General features: G+C 35.5%; 1 protein-coding gene across 4 annotated transcripts in view; it reads right to left on the bottom strand.

Annotated features, from left to right (window-relative positions):
- Nucleotides 1–24,639, bottom strand: part of INTU (inturned planar cell polarity protein) — a 49,288-nt gene that overhangs the window by 7,834 nt on the left and 16,815 nt on the right. For all 4 annotated transcript variants that reach the window (XM_048078130.2, XM_066995972.1, XM_013191334.3 and 1 more), the window contains exons 3-12: nt 22,118–22,203; nt 16,547–16,750; nt 11,806–11,924; nt 10,865–10,954; nt 10,207–10,284; nt 8,914–9,103; nt 3,730–3,783; nt 2,246–2,308; nt 1,376–1,597; nt 377–799 (exon numbers count right to left, since the gene is read on the bottom strand). In XM_048078130.2, the coding sequence (XP_047934087.2) occupies nt 377–799; nt 1,376–1,597; nt 2,246–2,308; nt 3,730–3,783; nt 8,914–9,103; nt 10,207–10,284; nt 10,865–10,954; nt 11,806–11,924; nt 16,547–16,750; nt 22,118–22,203 (1,529 nt within the window). The remainder of the gene's footprint in view (nt 1–376; nt 800–1,375; nt 1,598–2,245; nt 2,309–3,729; nt 3,784–8,913; nt 9,104–10,206; nt 10,285–10,864; nt 10,955–11,805; nt 11,925–16,546; nt 16,751–22,117; nt 22,204–24,639) is intronic.

The following is a 24,639-nucleotide window of genomic DNA, read 5'->3' as shown; positions in this document are numbered from 1 at the left end:
TAGTCTATTTTAGGCTGAAATTGATTAGAAACAGTTGTACAACTGTACAGCAAGTTGTCATAATCACTTTTGTTTACACCATTATTATTTCGGGGATATTCTCCGATTACTTCTGCTGATTCCAACACAGCTGTGCCCAATTTAGTCATCCAAAACCCAAATATTTAGAAGTGATAATGATCAAAATAAAAAACGTGACGGCTGTAAGGCTGACACAAAGCTTCCCAAGACAGCAGTATTTTCTACTTAATTTAGGAACTCTTGAAATTTTTCTTCCTTGTTTGTTTGTCTTAAGTTAGTGAGTTTTTGTAAGAATTGCCACCTCCCCAAAGCCCAGCAGAACCTTAAACAATTTGCTTTGTCCCTGTTCTCAGACCTGATCGGCTACAGCTTGTGGATTACTGCTTTCATCTTCTGCAGGACCTTCATTGCCATGGTCAGGTACTCCACTGCTTCTTGTAGGACTCGGCTTACGTGTTGTTAAGGAAGAGTCACCAAACAGGGTCCTTTTGCTTGCTGGAGTAGTTACTGTTTTGGAAGCATTTTGTATCTTGCTTAGGATGGGTGAGGTGGTCAAGCTCTCCAGTTTGTCACGTGTTGCAGGAAGGAACCAGTCTGCACAAGATAAAGGTGGAATGGAAGGAGAATCTAGCCTTTCCTCTATGCTGGCATCTATTCCTTCCAGCTGAAGTATAGTGGCTTTGACCTGATCTACATATATACAGTCTGGTCCTGGATTCCCAATGGCTTTTGATGCACAGCCTCCTGCCTCTAGCAGAACACACAGCATGAAGTGTCTCTGTAAACATGGAGGTAGCAACATTAGCCTCTGATTTCAAATATAGCATGTACTGCATTATATCTTATCAGATACTTGGACAAAAACCAGCACAATATTCAGCAGTCCCTCCTCCTCCCCAGAGGAGTTTTTTTTTTTTTTCTAATCAAATCACGTCCAAGGAGATCCTTCTCCTTACATGTTATCTAAGTTAACACGCAAACAAAAAAAAAAAGTATGATTTACACACTCATTAGATACTTGCCTTTAAAAAAAGGCAAAAGGAACCCACAACACATTAAAAAAAAAATATCTGAAGTGAGTTATCTGAAAATACAGGATCATAAAAGTAAAAACATTTTCAAGTGAAGTAAGAAAGTAGAAAAGGTAACGAGAATTATTAGAATTTGCAAGCTTTACAAACATACAAATAATTGTACTACCTGAGAAATTCTATCCCATGAACAGCTATAATATGAGTATTTTCTAAAATTACTAAATTAACACATGTAAATTTATGATCTTACTAAACAACAGACAATACACAACACCAACACAGAACACAGGGGAAGGGGCATACTGCAGGTTTTAACTTACCAAGCCAACTATCAATAAGAAGTATCTTGCTTCAGGTTCTCTGTATCCTGTAAAACTTGACACTTCGCATGGCTGGATGTGATGCTGTGGAAATACCTCCCGCCATATCACTAACTGACCAATCTTCTGTTCTGCTGCCAAGGGTAACAGACAATAGTGCCGGCTATATAAACCTATATCAATAAGATCTTCCTTTGGCAAGTGATTACCGATCAAGTAACCCTTAATTAAACACAGAAAAGGAAGCGTATTCAGTAAGAAATGTGCTGACAAAACTATGCAAAAAAATTATGCTGACAGTTTACTCTCGTAATGCTACTGGCATAAAGATCAATTGCATGACGATAAGTTTCCTTAAAGAAAACGGCTGTTATCTTTGTTTATATTGTCAAATACATTATCTATATTTAGTAAAATAAATTTATAAATAAGGTTGAAGTGAAAAAAGCTGTTGAACCAAATTTTCAAGTCTTTGATTTGAAGATCCATTAAAAATAGAGAAGCTGTTGTCTCTAATAAATAATGGCAATGCCCCCACAAAAAGATCCTGTTAGAATATCATACTGAATCAATTCAAGTGTGATTTTCATCTCATACTACTGCCTTTCTTCAATCCACAGGTCATATGACAGAATTTACGTAAGACAACTTCAAACAAATATTTTGTTCTTATTGATCATAGAGTACATTTCACTTCATGAAATCTTTTTTTGTTGTTATGGTGTTTGAGTTTTGTGTCATTAAAGTTACACTTAAAGTAATCACATATTTCTCCTATTTGTAAGGTTCTGAAAAGAGTTACTCCGTGACTGGGTTAGATTTCTAGAAGTTGTATTTTCTTAATCTCTAGGCCTTAATCAGTAATACTACCTTGTAGAAGAGACAAGAGCCCATAATCACATATAATCTTCTCATGTCGTAGTAATCTTCAGACTGTGAACAAAGGCATGGATTTTAGTTCAGAATTTTTGAGTGAATACAAGTAAAACATTTAATTCCAATCAACTGTCTTATATAGTATTTTGACCGCTTGTATCATTAGGGCATCAGAAAGGCATTAATAACAGTATTTTGAACAGTTAAGAGAAATACAAAGTTTTTAGCCTCCATTATATATTTTCATGTCACTACAGTTTTCGCTAACAATTTTCAGCTCAAGGTAAGATGCTCAGGTTTTCTATCCAGTGGATATGTTTTCATAAAGTATTTTTGTAGGATATGCTAATTCTCACAATTCTTAACAGCAAAGTAACTGAAGCACAGCTACTGACACCAGAGGCCCTCCTAGAGCAAAACTTCCAAGTCAAAGCATTTTTTATCCAGTATTTGCAATTTTACCCCAAATACACCTATCATTAATCTTTTAGTTTAGATGCCCATTGGTCTCAGAGAAATAAGACTAACTTTATATGGAGTCAAGAGTATTTTAAATTATTGGGTGCAATCAGTTTCTTTGCAATAAAATAGAACCTAAACATCCTTTTCTGTAAACATTCATCCAGATTTTGTTTTTTATTCTTTTGAAAGATTGACTGTACATTTGCCTAACTTGTATTTTAAGCTTTAAGCATCTTTAGCTATCTTCAGTAATGAAGAACATGTATGTCCCTAATTGTTATTTATATATATATTTATATTATATACATATATACATATATTTATACATACATATATATATACACATATTTATGATCAAGCAACTGTTCTTCACACCTGATATTTTAAAATTATATTCTTTATTAGGTGTATCATAATAATTTTAAAATACAAATAATTATTCTGGAATGTGATTTTAAGAAAGCTCTTTCAAAAGTAAAAATTGAAAATTCAGTCTGTTTACATCTCACCAAACTATAGAGCAATTAAAGAGCATATACTCAAGTAAATTACTATCTTCTTCTTTATGAATGTTAAAAGTATGCATAACTTGTAATTGTTTTATTGAAACTGGTAACTCAAGTTCTCTGAGCTCCATAGAAACATTGAGTTTTATTCTCAATTGCTTGGGAAGGAGACAGTTTCTATAAAAAAAAAAAAGGGGGAACAACAAACAACAGTTATGTTGAAATTAGAGTGTTCTTGTAAACATCCCATGGGCTTAAATTATAGTAAATCATGTTTTTTCAGTGACTAATCCTAGTGGATTACAATATCATAACATTAACCATAGAGAAAAATTCAGGATAAAAATGGGTAAAATTGATCTGTCTTAAAACAAGAATAATGCAGTGTACTTTGACTCCCACTTCATTACAAAACATGGATGAGTTTGTAGTTAGTGCTTTTTTAAGCTACTGAATATGGGCAAGGTAAAGAGATACTGTGCAATGTAAATAACAAAGACAAATGTTTACCAGTTCTGCAAAGTCAGCTGCTTCAAGATCGCTCAGTGCTGTGTCAATTTCCATCTGAAATATTTAAACGTCTTAATAGACTCTTCCAACACATTAATTTACAATATCAGCATATTCACTAATAGTTCACTTTATCTTGCTAATCTGAGGAGATTAGGATTCACATGTACAAAGTGAATGGAGAAAAACTGCAGTATCAGGTATCAGGAACGCCTCAATTCATTAAAGAAATATTCTTCAATTGTTCTGCATTTCCCTCTTTTGAGTCTAAAATTTCTCTGCTAGCCTGCCTCCTGAACCCACTGTTCTGTATATAAAGGAGATGTCACTTATTCCAGCATGGTTTAAAACATGAGGCCTAGTGACTACTCCTCGAAGGCTAGAGACAACACAGAAATCTGGCAAGCTACTATATCCAACTGAGTTATTAGACAAATCTTTTTCACGATACATTTGGTTTTTGTTTCTATGGAATTCTTCAGCACTTTCTCATACATTATCTCTGTTCTGCTGAAACTGCTCTATGCTTTCGCATTTCTCTTACTTCAGGAGGTGTTAGTTAACTCAAGTTTTACTAAAAATACTTTGCTTTAAAGAATATTGTACTAGCCACTGAAGTTCACGACATAAATGTGCTACTAATGAAAAGAACCTAAACCCACCATGACAAACTCCTTGGGCTATATAAACAAGCTGACTCTAATTGAAATAGAGCCAGTTTTGCAAACAGAAATGTCAGCTACACTGTTGGCAGTCAACAAACTAACCAACCTCTCAGCTTTTTCCCCAGTTAAGATATAAATGGCTTTCTGCCCAACAAGCAACTGACATTTGTATTCTCCAAAGAATACACAAATAAAAAGATCTTCACTAAAGCTTATATAGCAGAAATTTCCTCTTTTTTTTCCAGGAAAAAAAAATTTGCAGATCTGGATGATCTAAGATAATTTTGGAACCCCCTGTTCATATCATACATATAAAATAAATTGTTTTCTAAATTCCTGTAATTTTACAAGAAATAAAGCAACCTGAAAGCTAAGATAGAGAACAAACTGTTACAGTCTCTCCCTGCAGAAACATAAGAGAGAAGAAAAAAAGCACGGAGGAAAAAAAGCATGGAGAAAAAAAAGATTTGTCACCAAATAGCACAAGCAAATAAACATGTCATTTCCTGTATAAGAATGTGTGACAACAGAGATACACTGAGTTACATTTCTAATGTATATTAGATTGGCCATATTCTACAATTACGTACTGCATAAGCATTTTATTCCCTTTGGTTATGCAGCATGGATTTTGCAAGTGAGTGGATGTGTATGTTACAGGACTACGTGCATCCTCCTAGATTTTTCACTTGGATAGCAGATTTAACTCTGGAGTTCTGATATACAAGTAACTTTCTTGAGACACTCGGGGAATACACGCTTCTGTAGCTAAAACATATATAACATGTAGTATAAATGCAGCAGTTGGACTAAATTCTCCCCAACACAACCAGCACGTTTAGCAAAAGTGTGTCTAAACAGATACCGTGGGGCAAGGTAGAGAGAACTAAATCATTATGGGTCTGCTAACCAAGGCAGAGAAGACAATTCATATTATGTAGAAAGGAGAGAGAAGTCTGCACTAGTAAACAGGAATCTGTTTAGTAATGAATGGCACTCAGTGATGCATAGCTTGCAATGTCTATGGCAACTTTTATTAATGAACAGTAGCAAGCCTGAAATAAGTCTGCAAACCCTGTCAATATTCAAGTTGAAAGACTTACCACTTATTCCCTCCCCAGCAAACAGACTTACAAAAATCATACATGAGGTCTTCTCATTACACATGCAATTCATAAAGCCAGGAAAGTCTTAGTTAATATTTTGCTCTTTTTAGGCTCTTTATTTGAGCATGCCACTGCAGAAGTAAGGTCATTTGAGCATCCAAACTCTGTCCTCTTGCAGAGCCATTCTGAGAAGAACTTGTAATTTTCCATTGCATGGTGTCTTTACTTTCACGGACAACAGTGAAGATTGTTGCAAAGTTTCTTTCCTGTTACTCATTAAATAAGTTTAGGTAACAGCTTCTGGTCAGCTCAGATCACAATCATTGTCTAATAATTAGTATTATCCTTAACTTTGTTACCCACAAGCATACAAATATTTTGGATCTTTCCATGGAAGAAAACTCCCAGCTTAAAATTTTCCAACTGTTTCATCTGCATTAAATCACGGCAAATAGTTACTACAGAAAACAACAAACTCTACAAGGACGGCACTAACATACCCTTAACATCTTTCCAGCTTCATTTTTTTTGTGCTGTGAAATTTAGTAAAAACATATGCTGACATAAATATGATATGCAAACAACTCTTCACATGATATGGAAAATAACTTCCTAACTGAAGGGTTGAAAATACTTAAAAGTCATGAAGGTAAAAATGATTCCTTAGATTCACTAATATTCACTGAAGGATGGAAAATGAAAATGCAGTGAGTCTTTCTTTCATCCACTTTAAGCCCTGAAGTGAAATCTGAAAATCTAAGGGGTCCACCTTGCCTTACTACAATATCTGAGACTTCTGGAATAAAGGATAATATATAAAATATTAACAAATTGTCATTACAGTATGTGCATTGTATGGAAAGTAACCTTCTCAACAGGAACCTGACTAGATATTAGAGTTTTATATGTTAATATGACTGCTTTAAATAGAAAAGAGGAAAATTTTGAAATGTGTGTCTCATTGAAGACCAACAGATTTTAGCTACTTAGCCACGTGTTTAGTTCCTTGAATGAGGCTGCATTTCATTAAATACCTACAGTATTGACATGCCTGTTTGAGATGGTCCCTTCATTTCAGGCTGTCTTCATAGTTAGAGTCCTGAGGCATGATTCATCTAATACTAATGCAAAAAGCTGGAGTAGAACAGGTGAATTGCTGGATTTTCCCCATTCAGTAGTAGGAAGAGATCAGGATTAGCACCTCAACTGTAGTCGTTTATATCATAGGCTGAAGAGAAGGTGAGATGATTGCTACCCCAAGTCACACTATTGAAATAAAAAGTAGGTGCAAGGAATATCCAAATGTTTAAACTGATTCTAAGAAACCCCACGAACAGTTAAGAAATGTCACATTAGGAACAACAGAAGAGGAACCGTACTGAAGCTACACATGATGTAGGTACAATCCTCAATTTCTTAAGAGCTAGTACACATTAAATAGGTTTGAATACTAGAAAGTATCACAGCAGTCACTCGTAATGTTAACAAAATAGTGATGTGAGAAGTTATAAGCTGCACTTTAGCAGTAGCATACTGCAAAGAACATCTACAGGCCTGCTTCCTGAGGTACAGTTGAAGTATGTGAGTCTCACTTCCCCTGTAACCAACTTACCCCGTAAAAGGGACAGCACTGAGATTCATTCATACACTGACCACGTGGTTCAACAAGATGACTGTTTTGGGATTCTATTATCAGCTATTTTTTAATAATACATGTTTCTATTTTTGACTGGGGAAACACTAAACAGAACAGTTCTCAAACAGGATATGACAAACATAAAAGCAATCATTTCACGACCTGCATGTTTTGAAGTGCAGGTTAACTTCTGTACTTCCAGTATTAACTGAAAATAAAGCAGTCAACTGCACCTAATGAGACCTTGTTACCTACAGCTGAACCTACTATCAGATCAAAATATGTTCTAGCAATGTGTTCCATGGAAAACATAACCCTTATTTAGTGATACTAACTCACTTTGTAACAAACTGTAGCATGGGAACAGGGGAAAAAAAAAAAAGGAAACTGGAAGCCCTTGAAAGGAGGTACCAGAAATCTTTTTGTTTGTTTCTAAACAAACGCATACACCATTACTGTTAATAAAACACTTGACACTAGAATTAACAAAAAATATCCACGGGGTTTAGAAAAAAAAACAATGACAGACAATGAAAAATGATCTGGATACAAAACAGGAAAAAAATATACAAAGAAAAAAATTCAAAGGAATTTTCTGTACGTAAGCCACAATTTTCACCTTTTGTCCCTAAATGTAATTTCACATAAGCTTTCCCCTACATTTTCTGACGATTGCATCCTGTACCCTTTGCATTACTTAATACATTGATTAAAAATCGTATAGTAAGTTTGTCTGCCAACTAGCGTACAACACAGCTACGACTTGCTAATCTGTGCTGAAATCTGCCACCCAGGAAGACAAAGTTTTTCTAGTTACAACCCCTCTTGCAAACTTTGCATTTTGTACATTTCAAAGGGAATTCCATTTTCCTTTCACTAAATTCAAATGAATATGTAATTCAAAATAACACCATACATTTCTGATTAAATATGCGTTGGACTTAAAACTCCACTGCTGAAACTTCCTTAGGATTGTTTTCTCTAATACCAAAATTGTTATAATCTTTTCAGATTGGAGCGATACCACCTGTATGCAGACCTTTGGTCTAACAAAGTTAATTGTAGAGTTCATATGAAAAATCACTTCAGAGAAGACTTGGCAGAGATTGTGGATCGCATCTATAAAATCGGTTATTTTTGTTTAAAAATACGTCTTCACTAACTATTATCCATGATCCCCCATTTTAACTCAAAGTTATTTCATGCAAACGAGGCCTGAGACTGTATACACTGCTTGCTGTGATCTAGCTTTCCTCTTACTACTACTAAATGCACAACTATTTCTAATAGAAAAGTAATCAGATTATATGGTTTCAAACAAATAACGTGTAGATATTTATTTTGATTCTGCAACAGCCTTGGCAACTCTCCTAAACCAAAAAATTACACATGGGCTTCCAGAGTAATATTTTCTACCTGTAAAAATACTTGGTCAAAATTAAGCATAAAGCTACATACCATGACTTGCTTTCCCTACTGCGTATGCTAGTAGTTAGAAATGTATTTTTTTCATGTAACCTTAATTCCTTTATCATCGTGTTCTCTTCCAAGAGAACTCAGAAATCACCAAACTACACCCACAATAGCATTCTGTTTCCTATGGAATTGACCGCATAGTTCTAAACTTAAATAAAGGATCCTATAGGAAAAATGGTGGCTTTGGATGGGTAAAGCACATTTAAATTACACTGACACCAAACGATATATGCAAGACCTGAGTCAATTTTCTGGCCTCTCATATACAAGTTTTTCTGAAGAGATCTGAAAACAACATTACCTTGATCTCCTGAGGCAATGTCAGCCAGCGCAAGCCTGGGAGATTGTCTAAGAATAAGGCACTGAAGGTATCATAGTGTTGAGCACTAGAGCTGGTGTTTGAGTTGAGTCTTGCAGGCTGAAGTGCTCGCTGGAAGAAGAGGTTGAAAAAATGATCCAGACGAGAAACATTTTCCACCTGGCAAAAAGCACTGAACAAACATGAACTCCAAGTTAGAATATCATCAAGAAACGTGTAGCTTGTTTATATAACCCTCTATTCTATATAAGTCTCTTTACAGCATGATAACACATTTGAATTTTTTAACACTCACTTTAAACAAACACCAGGCTAATAGGCAGACAGTACATACATACAAAGATGACACTGCCTGTGTAGCTGAAAGCACTATAGTGTTATAGTGGATATCTGGAGCAACATAAGATGAAGCAATGATCAGATTCATCCCTTCAGAAATTCAGATCGTTCCTTGTCTTTATTTTAATAATTTAATAAATTATTTTGGTGGGTTAGACATCACTGTTTAGTATGACTTTCCTTCAGAAGATTAAAAAAAACTACATTTCTAAATAGTCTGCTATACTTAACATAAAAATGAATTACTTTACCCTTCATATTCAAAGCTAAACTTTTTCTGAGATGCATTTAAATAGCTGCAAGTATAACAAGGGTAAGTTGCTTCTTGTGAAGTGACATTAAAAATGCTGTAAGAAAAAGATATGGCTTGACATTACATGTGATTGCTCTATCTAGAACATTTTTCTGTGTTGAAAAGCACAAAAGTAATATAAATGCTAGGATTTTCTCCATGGCATACATACTTAAACCCTGAATTGAATGCAAGCATATGAATAGCCTACCTCGGCAATTTTATTTAGGTTACAGTCAGACTGAAAATTTTCTGGGTGATTTCCAAATGCAGAGAGCTCTGCCAAATAAAGTTGAGAAGTCTGAAGTGTTTATTTTATTAAAAATATAACACTGATTCATATGTGTGTTTTACAGACAGTGCTTTAACACATTTGCAGAGTGCTGTTGACATCTAGAATGACTTTGGTTATGTGAATGATTTAACCTAATCAAGGACCAAATTTTCTGAAATAACAAAGACTTTTTAAAAAGAGTCTTACTAGTGTTAAGACTGAAACAAAAAGTCAAGAAGAACAGAACCCTGGTCTTGTGCAAAGGTGAAAGAACATGCGAAGAAAATCCACAAATATAAAAAATGAATGCTTTTTCAGTGAGCATCAATTAAAAACTAGTGACTGAAAAAATAATTTTGAAATAACTCACCCGTCTAAAGAGCTGTACATAAATTTTAAGGTCCTGACAACATTTTCCAACATGATCCTTAACTGGGTAAGTGGCACACTAATAAATAAATGAATAAATAAATAAATCAAACATACATCTATGTTTATAACATCTTTAACTACCGTCAATACACATAGGCATCTTCTGAAGAGAGATGCATTCGTAACTAGTTATATATTGCAAACAAAATATACTTCATTGTACTGTACAAGAAATTTCCTTTGAGTGATTTGCCCATGACCACACAGACATAGTAGTAAAGCTGGAAAAAAAAATCTGTACTTCTTGCCTCCTAGAACACATAAATACATAATACTACTGCTGTTATTCAGTAGTCTCTAATTAGGACATGACTTCACCAAACACTGAAAATTACTGTTTTACAGCTTATACATATTTCTGAGATTTTATGAGAACTCACTCCCTTCATAAGGAGTGAAAAAGAAATTGTAACAAGGGGTATACAAAAGATGTGTACAAAGTCGATCCAAAAAGCGGGATAGCAGCTATAAAATCTATGTATAGTAAGAAGAGGACATTGTAAAACCTCCATTTCTTGCTTTTTAATAGGAGAACACTACAATTTGAGGACTATACTTGAGAAAAATAGGAAAAAAGTATTATATTTGGAACTTACTTTTCTTCAGGAAGGCCAATTACAAGCAACTTGTCACATTCTTTCCAGTAAACAACTTGAACCAGTTTTCCACATAAGAAAAGGGAGGAACTAGAAAAATTAAGCCAGGAGTATTTCCATTAACACTATGCAGTTATAAAAGATCACCATTAAAGTTGGAATGATTTATATGTATTTTATATATAGTCTTACACTCATGCAAAATAACATGCATGCAATTTGGCTAGGTAATTACATTAATTATTAGAGAATTCAAAGACCCTTTTATTTCCCTTCCAAGTAAAAGGTCACACCAGCACTAATATACACACGCTGATCGTAATTTACTCTTCTGACAGAAAAAGCTTCATAGAAGAGCTGGGGATTTTCTATTATATTTCTTGAAAAGATGAGACAGTCCATAGAGACCGGCAGAGGTGCTTTCGTATTTTGAGAATTCATCTATAAATGGGGAATGGAGAACCTTAATAGGAAATGTGATTCTAAGTCATCATGGATTTCTGTGCTGTCTTTCTGATGATACCACATGTACAGATCATCCACAAATTGATTGACTTGTTTTTTCAGATGTTTGAAAATCTTGACATGTCAAAAATGCTTCTATAGGAGAGAATTCCTCGTAATAATGCACAAGCATTTAAAAGTGGTAAACACACCTCAGTGCTAATTAAAGTGACACTGCAGTTTAATACTGCTACATGCGAATGATCAGCAGCTTAGTAGCTGCTATTAAGAGTCAATCTGCATTGTAGTGATCACTAAATTAGTAACATGCTTTTATTAAATAGAAATTTTTAAGCACAGTTAAAGCACTGTGCTAGTGTTTTAAACTTCTCAGCCAAAATAGCAAGATATCAGCAAATGACCCATGCACATTCTTCTGTACGCATACATATAAAATATTAGAAGTAGTAATATATAAAATTTCAAAATACTTTTACCTGATAATCTGGGTACCAGTAACACTTTCCAGTATGTCAGAGAGCGTGAGAAATATTCCCCTCACATTTTTGAGTTTTTGGGATGCTTCCGATATGGGGTACTGATAAAGAATTTCTTGCTGTGAATGAAATTAACTGCTAGTTAAGCAAAGCAAAGACAAATAAACAAAACAAAAAACAAGCTGACTTTTTCTTTTACTGGTATCAAATTTTTTTGAACATTTTTGAACATTTGTTTTGGTATCAAAACAAGCAGCGGTCTGAATGGGCATACTGGAAAGGTCTAAAACACGAATGTTTACAACAATTTAACTTCTGCTTTATAGAAAGGTAGGACTTATTTTGAATCACTATTATATGGAGAAATATAAAATGACAAACAGTATGGCCACTGAATTGTACAGTTTCAAATACATTGTTAACAAATCAGATTCCAAGAGATTGCTAACATTTGTATAGCTCTTTCAGTATTTAAATTGTGATTTAAGAGCCCATCAAGAGGACAGCTCTTGAAAACCAACATGTAAGAATGAGAACTCTCATCTCTTGCTGTATCCCTACCTAATCACCCTACATCTACAGCAAAAAAATAAAACTGAGGTATACATTCGAACAACGTATACACCCTTAACAATTCTATCATGAAAACACAACCTATTTACCATCATATGCTTAAAAAGGTCAACCTTAAACTGAAGATCAATAAAGACAAATATTTATAACAGTTATTTATTTTTTATTAGTTTTTTATTAATTATATAATTATATATAATTTTATTAATCAGTTCTTTAATATAATGCTATTGTATTAAAATAATTTTAAGTATGCTCCAAATTTTTATACTAATTATTTCAGGAACTGTAACGATAAAGTAGTAATAAGTAAACTACTTTTGCTTTCTACTAAATCACGATGGTCAGAAATAATCTGTATAATACTAAGCCTATCCAATGCAAAGGGGACACTAAATTATCTTTCTACACAAGCAAAAGAAACACTGATATGAATAACTTTGCTATTTTATTGCTCAGTGCCAATATCCGTTAGCAAATTTTCCTTCATCAAGATTAAAAGTATATAAAGTTTCATTGTAGAAGGACCTGGCAAACTCTTCATTCTTATCCAATTTAATTAGCTCTATTTTCAAATACTCATTAGTAATACAGATTTTTTTTCTTAAATCAATCCCTCAGCAGGAGAAAAAAAATGCCATTTTCTAATTACAGCATTACAAGGGGCTAGAAAGAGAACATTCTGTCTTTTCCACTCCTTACTATGAACTGGGGCCTTTATACAAAATTCATTTGAGAATTCTCCGAACACTTTCCCAGGGAAAGAAAAGACAACTGTAACAAAAGGTCTTAGATGCATCATACACATACACAGTAATGAATTGTTAGCAAGGTTCAGCACATACTACCATACAAGATCATCTGTCTTCACAGTAAGATGAAGAGTACCATTTTATCCAAAAGTTTAGAAGCAGGTTTTTTTTTTTTTTTTTTTTTTTTTAAATGTGAACCCTCCCCCAAACCAAACACCCAAAACCTGGACAGAGTATCTAAACTGAAGGCTTAGCCTTTAACTTATCAGCTGCCCTTTTATTTATTTCTATTTTATTTATTTCTCAAATTCAGCCTAAATTACTTTTTTTTTTCCACTCTGCAGTCTTGACAACAAACAAAATGGATAAAAGGAATTGTGTCATAACGATGCTGACCAGATAACCAGTGACCTCACTGACAACAGATGCTTTAAATTGGACCTTATATGAGAGTAAAAAATAAATAACATTAAAAGAACACTACAAATTCTAAAGATTTATTTAGAAATAATAAAAATGGAGTGAAATGCTACAGGAAGCCCAAGTGTCTGTAAGAATCAAGATATCTTAACAGCCTGCCCAGTAATACCTACTTTGCATGTATAGTAACCACGTGCTACCAGTAAAACTGTCATGTAGAAGGAATACAAAGGCTATTTCTTTTAAAACATGATATCATCAAAAACAGTTCAAACGCATACAGATGTTATAACATCTGCTGGTGCAAATAACGTATGTTGGTACAAATAAAGTATGCTATAATCGTAACACCTACCTGGAATTAAAGCATAAAAGACAAGATCAAACTTTCTCACCACACACGCACACATCCTAAATACTTCCCTTTGTGACTGTCAGATTGAGCTTGCAAGTCTTAAAGATCACTAATTTGATCTTTGGGTGCCAAAGGCTCACAAGTGGAAGAATTAGTAACTAGCCCTAGTTGCCATTGTTTGCAAGGATGTGATCTGCATACAATGCTTCCTTTGGATATGGGTAAAGAAATTTAGTAAAGGACCATTATGTTTTTCTATTGTGCAAGATGGCGTGGGTGTGTAATAATTCACTGCTAATTTGAAATACTGTAAACTAAGTCTGGAAAAGTAAATCTACAGGATAAATGTCACTTACTGCTTACCAAATGAATCTAAAGACAAATGCCTTGAAGAAGCCAGCAGTCTTTTGTTAATGTATGTTTTAAAGAGCTCAATTACACCAGCAAAGCATATCTGCACATTAGAGACTATCTGGGGCTGCATAACCACCAATACTTATCAGGAAACAATTCTTCCATGGTGTGAAGGGAGAAAAAGTGCAATCCAATCCAATCCCTCTTTTACCTCAGCTCAACATTCTGACTTAATCCTGTTTCGTGGGAGAAAGTAGAGAAAGAATGGGGCAAGAAAGCACTGTTCCATTTACTCTGAAGTGCAGGTGTTACCATTAGGCATTTGCATATCTATTTACCTTGCAACAGGGGAGACAGAGACCCTGATTTCTTTATTTTTTAATATTTCATAAAATTCATCTGAAAACCAGTGTTTTCTTGGTCATTAAAGTCTACAACAATTGCCCATAGCTGTTCCATACATGTAACGTAAGAGTCATGGACTACGAAATTAGAATTGAAGATAAAAGAATTATTTGTAACATGCAAGTCAATTTTGATAAAGCATCTTAAATTTATTTAATTCACAGCTAAATGAGCTTTTTTGTTAATTTTTATTATAGGGAAATACCAAAGCAGAAAAATACCATGGCATTGTATGTTTTAATGGAAGCAGTCTCAGGGTGTGTGTGTGGGGAAATCACAGAAGGAAGGTTCTATAAAATTTGCAAGAGATTGATATAAATTAATTTCTACTGAAGGTACCTCCTATGAAAACCTGTAGTATCTTACACAAGATTGGAAAGAACTGCAAACCAAAGCTTACAGTATCAGTATGTAGCTGCAATACATAATGAAGCATACGTTACCTTAAAAATATTAGAGTTAAAAAGATGATTTATATTACAAAGTTGAGTACTCCAGAGTTACGAAGTACTGGATTTATGGTTGCCTATTAAGCCTTATTTATACACACTCATCTGTCCATCATCTTCTGCTCTACACAAGACTGGCATCTTTCAGAAAAAAATAATACTTACAGACAATATCATGCTGCATGTATACAAAATGGCTCAATTAAACCTGCACAAGTAGCCATAAATCTGTCATTTCCTAACTTTCACACAACTGACTCTGCAAACTATACAACATTTTTAATGGTATCGTAGTATCATGCAATTTTCTAGCCCTCCCTAGCCCTGTCTCTAGAAAGTAAACTCCATTATGTGTAACTGCAACACACTTTCTCTATTGTAGATCAAAGCAATGCAGACTTCTATCAGTTGAAAAATGGTATTAAAAAGATAAAGACATCCCAGAGAAGGGATGGAGCGCTGCCTGGATCTGACTAGTTAGGGGAGGGAAACAAAACTGCCTGTCTTCTGCTCCCCACTCTGTCACTGTCCCACCAGTCCCCAGAGACTGGAAAAAAATCTGCTTCATTTGATACCTCCACAGCACAGATAATGCAAGTCACTGGGGCCTATATTAAATCTGAGGAGAATCTACAGATGGGCACAAGAGTCTTTTTCCAATGTCTGTTTCTGAAGCGTCCACTTTGGCCATTTGTCATTTTCAGGTCAGGTGAGAGGCCAGGCTCAGCCCTCCTCACTGTTCTGTATCTGCCCTGCATTCCGACTAGAGCCTTTGTAGCTATGGCTACACCAGGAACAACATCCACACAAACTTACAAAGGGTTATACATACACTGGCACAAGTTTTCTGAGGAGCATGAAAGGGAAGAGAAGTGAAAGGGAACATTATGGGACAAAGAAAGAGTACTTGGGCAGCTCAAAAATGTTGCCCATGCAAGAATCAACAGTTGGCTGCAAGCAGCAGACATGCAAGCAAGAGTCTTCTAAGAAAAGGCACATTAGCATTTCAAAACAGGAGGCATTAGACAGATTATGTATGGAGACTGCCAACTGCTCCTGCTGGGGAAAAGCTTTTTTTGATTAGGAGGATTTCATACTTCAAGTTTGAGAGGTGCATTGAAACGTCACAGTGAGCATTTGGGAGACAACAATGAACTTCTGAATTTGCCTCTGCTTTCTCTGTTAACACCTGGTCTGTTCTTTCTATCAAGACATTCAGTAGTGCTGAAGCGATTTCAAGCGTAATTAGGATTTGCCAGCAGTGATGCTGTCCCCCTGGAATTTCAGGCCTTGTTTTTGTCAAAAAAAAGATATCTGGCAGACTATTCAAAATGATTAGCAGGATTAAATTTTTTTTAATACCAATAGACATAACATTTGCTGTTGTCAGTTTTTATCCTTCACCTTATCAGTTTTCTTAGTTTGCTACATACCTCATCCTTAGATGTTTCCGAGTCCAGTTTCAGCGAGAGGAACATAACAATATGAGGCACATCTCGTGTCACCTGTTGAAGGTCTGTGCTGTCTTCCCCCCACAAAAGCCGAACCAGGTTGTTCATACTTGACTGTGCCTGCTTACTCCTTTGCTGAGATGTTCCTTCAGGCTCAAATATTGATGTTTCGAATGTGAGTTTTACCTATGAAGATAATTAATCAGTGTGAAAATGATGCTGTACTTACAATTACATTCTAATATCAGATGAAAGAGATGTAGTTTTAGCCATTTAAGAGATGTTTTCATGGCTTTTCTGAAGGCAGACTTCTCTGGCACAGTGGTATGGTAAGTTTCTGTAAGCATACATTCAAGATAAAAGCATTCAAAAATTGCTGCTGTCTGAGGAAAAACAATTATACACGCAGTGTTACATAACCATTTATTATTAACAACAAAGCTAGCTATTACATGCTCTCTGAAAGATGCGAGTAAGCATGTGGTTTGGGGTGTTTTCATACTCAAATTTTACGGTTTTGAGAATGGAAAAATATACTTACTGCTCTGGGTTTGTTTGAACACAAAACCTATTATCACCATCTTTAAGCATACACAATATTTGACTTCTTTCAAAAATACCAGCCCTTCCATAAATATATATCAAGGCTACTTCACAACCATTGCTTTGCTGTTATGAGCACACTGACAGATACAACTGCACAGGAAAATCCATTTATATTGGACAGCAAAAACCAAGTAGGCCCACTCTCAGTTCCTCATTTCATATGTTTTTATCCACAATGGTTTGTCTGCTTTAAAGTATCCTTAAAAAGCGTGTGGACTGGGAAGTTCTCAGCATCATGCGTCACACCAAATCCTGCTCGTCTTTGAAGCCAGTGAATTTAGCCTAATGATTAGTGCAAAGGTTTCTTTGTTCCCCAGTTGCAATCAATCTGAAAAGCCTAAGCAAAGGCAATTTATACATTTAAATATAGATACTTTTATATTTTCATAATTGTGTGTATGTACACACTTTGAGAGGAGTGCCAGCAAGGAATTGCGATGCTTTAAAACACCCACTGCCTGTCACTGGATCTGAGAGCAGTGCCATCATCAGCTCTTCAAGCTACAACATTTGTGTCACTGGCTGCCTTCTTCCCGTTCCAGTCTACTCCTTCCCGACACTACCCATTAATCTTTCCTCGCCTATTTTGCCTGCTATCAGCCTCCTCCTCTTTTCTATTCCTGTTCTTCGGAATGGCACTGCACTCCATCATGCTCTCCTGCCACGTGCTACCACTTTCTTTTCTGACTGCAACTCATCCCTCGCTCTCTCCTCATCATTTCAGTTTCAATTCATTACACTGCATATTAACGGGACTCAAGGAGTAGCAACATCCAGCTAAGCAGCAGTGGCTTTTTAAGACCCAGTAACTTGATCACTCACAGTTGTAGAGTTGCATGTTTCCTTCTGCAGCATTCTGTGACCCAGTTCTCTTTCTTCGTCACTCCATCTGCGTGTATTTCAGAGGATTTTGCTCATACCCTGTTTAACTTCTTGCAGATTTCCTCAAGGCTCAAGAGCTATTTCTCTTAACTTCTACTACATCTTGTCTATGGAAACTTACAACACTTAGGCTACAGTTCCTACACTAATGATGCACAGATGTAATTCTTGCTGTAGTCTATCTTTTGGTCTCACAAACTAAAAAAATCTCAGTCTGTCTTGTCTTAGAGACATAACCATATGGCCCCCCAAGCAAAAGCTCAAACTGAATTGGGCCAAATAGAACCTCAACTCTCCTTCATCCTGCAGGGCTCCATGCTGGCTCCCCCATCACTGTGTGCAATGTCGCACCACTCGGATGTGAAGACACTGGATTTGGAAGGTCTCTATTCCTAATGTGGCTTCCAGTTCCTTTCCAAGTCTACAGTCTAGCAGCCAGGAGCATGTCCTCTCCGCTCTCATTCAAGTTTTAATCTACTTTTCGTCCTCAAAGAACCTACTGTGAAAAAGATCACGTAGGCTAGAAAATGTTGTAACAGAATGACCAAGAGACTACATTTCTACATAGCCTAACACACTAGTTCTCTTTTTTTTTTTTTGTAGAGAAGAAACCAATCTTCATCCTCAACAATGCAGAGGATCTGATTAAATACGTGACAATTGAAGAACTCTTCTGTGAATACTGACTATGAAATCTTTCACAGCTTTAATTCCAGTTCTCTTAAAGAAAACCAGGTCAATGCACAGCAGAAAACAGATAAGAAAATGAAACTGTTTCAAAATGGAGAATTGGAAAGGCACAGAAAATATTAATATTCCACTCTATAAAGCATGGGTATATTCTCAATACTTAGTTCTCAAAAGATTTAATCCAACTGCAGGAAGGAACTGATGAAGGTGACAATAACAAAAAAGTATGAGGTACGTAGATAGGGATTTGTCAGCTTAGGAAAGACATGACAGAAGTAGAACATGACAGAGCTCTCCAAAATCGTACAATGATAGGAGGAATAAGGCATGGACAGCTAACTACTACTCGTAACACAGGAGCCTGGAGGTACTGAAAGCACTTTTTAGGTAGCAGTTTGAAAACCAACAGAAATGAACAGAACATATAACTCAGTTATGTAAATCACTGCTCTACGATGCTGTGGAAGTCAAGGGAATTTTACGCACTAGACTAAAATAAGCTACAAACCAGTAGGTGATCCAACAAGTCTCTATGCAGTCTGGTGGACTGCTGGAATCTGGAAAAATACGATGCAATGGTCACCCTACACTTGATTTTCTTCTTAACGCTCTTTGCTTAAACATTTGTCAGTGTAAGAAACAGAAAATATTGCTGTTGCCCCTTCGGTCTGACCCAGAAAGGCATGTTTTGTGTTTATCTGCAAGAAAGCTGTATACTCGAGAATATGGATTTTATTATAGGGAGAACTGGTGGCATTGCCTGCTTTTCAAGGATGCCTGCCATTTCCTGTTTAAGTCTCTGTTTTCCATGTGCTTATGATTTGCCAAACCATTACTCAAAATTTCAAGCTGAGATCTCTGATTCTGACTATTTGCCTCAGGCTGAATATTTTTAGAAAGTTTCAGGTAATACAGTTCTGCAACTTCCAAGTATCAGGTTAAAGATAAGTATATTCCTTAATGCACATCTTCTTCCTATTTGGTCTCCTCTCTCTTGTGCTAGGAAAACATCTCAAAGGTTCTGCTGCTTCCTAGCCTGGCCTTGAAGAATTGGTGGCTGGGCAGACAAGCGGTAACATCTCTGCTACCACTCACAGACAGCACAGAACGTCACTATAATCCTTACACAATAAAAACAGCAGCAATGACGTTGAAGAAGCACCTTTTTTGATCCTTAAATTACAAAAACAACTCTGTTGTTGTGAGGAATATTTAGTTTCTCTGAAATATACCAGCTTCTTTCGGAACTTGGACTACAAAGCTCACCAAAACTGTCAGATACATTAGGTTTTGGGATATTTATAAGTTACCTGATTGAAAGAGATCGCTATGATTAAAAAAAAAAAAAAAAAACAATCCCAGTGACTAAGGTAAATTGTCACCCATGTGTATTTTAGTAATTTCACCAGAAACCATTCTGCCATGCGAGGGGGGCAGGATTGATATAGCAGTTGACTGCTATTGCTCAGTAAATACACTGAACTAGCCCAGAAGCAAGTTTGACTAAACTCAGGTAAGGAAAACAAAATCTGGAAAAAGTGACACAATAAGGAGAAAAGTTATACCACCTGCTGCAACTGAGAGAAGCCAGGTATGTAATTTTCTAAATTACTTCCAGTAATTTTTAACATTAAGCCCAAAGAACAGTGACACAGCTAATTATTTAGTTAACTTATAGCTATGTCAAAACTGCTTTAAAGTGCATCTTTTTTTAGATGTATCCAATGTACAATAAATGAGAAATTATTTTTTGCAGTGTATGATGAATGACAATACATTAACAATTTTGCTTGTGTAACAGCTGTCTTTACTAAATCTCAGAAATAACAACCCTCTGCTTCTTCAGCAGTATGAACGCAGTGCTCTACACCGCAAAAAACCAGAACCATGTATTTAAATTCTCCATCGGTCTATTTCAGCAATCACTCTTCTGGCTTGACTGAAATTGCACAGTAAAAAAAAGGAATAATTGCACTTTAATAGAAGGTTTTGGAAAGCCAACATGACAAAGTTATACGTTTCAAGTAATCACTGTCTACTTGACAAATCTACTGACAACGTAAATGTTAATGTTGCATTAAATATAACTACTAAACAAAGGGTTGCATTGCATTTTAGCAACAAGTAACATGTATCCTCTAATCTAGCAAGGATACAATTAAGTTAACTATATCATCTCTGTTTTTCTTTAATCATTCTGTATTTAACAATACTTACACCAGCTCCATATTTGGTCAAAGACAGGCAAGACAAGGTTTGTCTGCCGTGGAGCTCTGCCAATACCTGACCACAACTCCAGTAGCTTAGGCAAGCTTCTTACTGTCGAGTATCTTGGAAAGCTTCCTAAACTGACATACTAGTACTCAATCTCACTGCAACTGCAGATGCAGTTCTACACGCACTTACAGCAGATTGTCAACAGAGGCATGTTTAACAAAACCTAAAATTCCCACTTCTTTTTATCTCGGGACAGAAAAACACTTTTATCATCATCATCTCATATATTATATCTGAAGAAAAATTACCAAGGGGTTATAGACCTACTGTAAGAAACACTAATTTTAACCTGTTCTCTCTCTTATCTAGTTACAGCTTTTACCTTGTCTTCCTGTTCACCAGGAACTAGATTTAAGCAGAGTAACTCAAAACCTCTTAATTTGATGCTACTAACATCCTAGGTAATTAACAATCTCCTGTTTTAATTCTTTAATAGCTAGTGAATACTTTATTACTTAATTATTATAGCTTCAAAATAACTTCATCTAGAAGACAAGATACATGCAGTAGGTCTTGTAGGAAAGGACAGTCATCTTTTTTTCTTGTTTAATATCCATTTCAATCACTATTCAATTTTGAACGTTCTCAAACACATTTAATCTCAAGGCTTTTAAATACTCATTTTTTTCTATTTAAATGTGAAAACTATCATTTTCTCCATTTAAATGCTCTTAGATATCTTTAATAGCATTGTCAATTTTAATTTTACTCTTGTGATTCTCTTATATTGATAAACAGTTTTAAGTATTTGCATAGCAATTACTAATATTTTAAGAACAGAGTAATAGACAAAAAATGCCATTCAGACATTTTTTGACACTTTGTCTATCCAAGGTAGATGAAAACAGCACTGTATACATTATCTATCCATTCAATATCACTACTACCCTCCATCTGACATTTATTTGAAAGCTAGACATCAATATCTTGCTTCATATACACTACTGCCAAATTGCACACCTCACTGATGTCAGCGAAAAATTAGAACTTCCCCATCTAAGAGCAAGACTGCCTAAGTTCTTTTTCCTAAGGAAAAAAGGCTATAAATAGTATTCATTTTTACGAAGGACATTTGCAATAAATGTTCAACTACTGTACCTGCATAGGACCTGGAATGCAAGACAAAACCCTTTCTATGTTTTCAGAATTCACATCAACATCATTTACAGCAACTAGAGCATCTCCTGGAGATAAAACAGACAAAAGCATAAATTAGAGGGTATTACACCACAGTACAAAGCCAAACAGAGTTTTGTTTTAAAAATGAACATGGCACCCAATTATAAATGACCCACTGCATGTAAGCCGATTGCATCTACTTGCAACATTTACTGTACTTAGAAACAAGTCTGTTAACTGAATGTTCCTAATTCCTAGCTGCCACACTTGGATCGTTTCACAAAAACAACTGGCACAGCCGTTTCCCTCTATCCAGGCTTCTGTCACTCCTGTTGACTCCCTCTTCCTCTGTGCAGTTGACAAGCTCCAGGCCATTACTTACAGAAGAGGTTTCAAGGGTTAGCTAAGAGAGGATCTCACCATCCCATAGCCCTTCTCTTCGAAGCATTCCTGGCATTTCCTACGCATCTAAGTAACTGAGCTCAGTTCCCTGAACTGGCAGAATGCTATTCACTCCCCTAGTACGTAATTTTTGTAACCCAGACGGTCTTACAAGCACTAGAGTTATCAAAGAAGAAACAAAGACTGCAGAGGCAAGATACGATAGACTTTGGCTACCCTTATTTTGTGGTGGTGAGCAGTTAGTTTGGCTGATTGTCTTGTGAAATGTCATTCATCTTCTTGACTTTTTAATCACAGCTACCTCATTTCATGCCATAAATACAGATGGTTAACCACGGAGTGTGTACGGAAGAAAAGAGATCAATGAGAAAAAAAATTACAAAATATAAAGCTAAGAAAATCTCAAAGGATAAAAGTAGTTAGACCTGACAAAAGGAATAGAAAGTAAGAAGTAAAAAATAGAAGTTTTTTTTGGACATTCATCTACTTTCAAAGCAAACGGAAGCTCCAGTAAGAGAAGGAAACATTAAAGATATTTCATGTATGTATTTTCCATATCATGTATTTCCTCAGTTCACAGTATTATTATTATTTGTACCTACATTTATACCATTTATACTCAGTCCATTTAGTATAGGAATTCCAAAACATACTGAGCAGGCTAGAAGCTGCTATCATGACACCTATCCTTTTCTCAAGTGCCAGGACATGTGAAAAACTGTCAGAGTTAGCATTAATAATAGCATTCAGCTATACCTGCAATAGGCAAATCCTATTGGGAAGGACTTTTTTTTTTTCTTTTCTCCTATTTCAAGTAACAGTAATTCTCTCCCTAACCTCTGTGTTTATAGATGTACAACACAGTAACATTTTTGCCTAGTGAATCTTCAACACAAGGACAACTCCAAGATAGGAAAATTTAAAGTTAAACAGCATTGAAGAGCAACTAGGGGAGCCCACGCCAGAACCCCAGGACTTGAAAGTTAGCAGTCAAGAGTGGAGCATTCAGGCTGCACTAATACAACAAGAAATTATAAACACAACTAAGTTCTTTGTTGAAGAGCAGCGCAGAACCATATATATTTAAGATCATCGCTTGCAAATACAAGAGAAAACATATGTACTAATCTGGAAATCTGAAGCACTGTTTAAAAAAAGTTGTTTGTATTCCGCTTGTTTCATTATGGAAATTATGAATTCTACTGCAAAGACAACAGTCTAAGCATCTAATCCTCTGTTCCAAAACAGCATTCAAACCAGCTGCATACACTTAATGAACACGCATATACCTTAGCACTTAAGGAATATTTTTGTACCACATCTCACAGGGTGGAATATACAAATACACTTTGAAAGAAGAAGATCCATCAATATTTACATGTTATATACTCAAAATGGTTTTTATTCATTTGACACCTAATGGGTATATGTAAAACTTTCATTGGAACAGTAAATATTTATTCCATTCAATGTGTAAAAATGTGATCATATACGATAAATGGAATAGCCTTCCAGAAGACACAGCCAAGGCAATCCCATAAGGCTGTCTTCATTTTGCCAGAAAATGCTGTACCAGTATTACAGAACTGCAACTTAACATAGAACTACGAAAAGCTACATTTTTCAGTATGTCCTTCCAGAATTGGAGTGGGGATGTTTGCCTTTTCTTTTCACCAAACACAACAGAATTCAAAGAATAGAAACTTAGCAGAATGAAAGACACCACTGGCACAATACGAAGTATGTAAATACTCAAACACAGAGCATCTTAAAGCAGAACATGACCACAAGATCTACCCAGTGCGATAATTAACGCCAGTGAAAGTTTATATATGCAAGTGTTCCTCTGTTAGTTTTGCTTCTACATTTTCACTGAGAAATGTTTACTCCCCTTTATCAGTGTGAAAAACTTCAAAGTGCAAGTGACTTAGGCTCTCAGATAAACCTATTAAAAAGACTGCATGAATATACAAAGTTTAACTTCACTCACATTTAAGCAATTCAGGTTAAATGAAATAAAAGGCTAAATGATATTCACAATTGTTTCAGTTGATCAAAAAAAAATCACATTTTTTAAAAAAAACTTTATAGCTTGCAGA

Source organism: Anser cygnoides, chromosome 4 (genome assembly GCF_040182565.1).
Source record: "Anser cygnoides isolate HZ-2024a breed goose chromosome 4, Taihu_goose_T2T_genome, whole genome shotgun sequence".
Classification (NCBI taxonomy): domain Eukaryota; kingdom Metazoa; phylum Chordata; class Aves; order Anseriformes; family Anatidae; genus Anser; species Anser cygnoides.
Note: the sequence above shows the minus strand (reverse complement) of the source record. Positions and strands in the feature narration are given on the sequence as shown.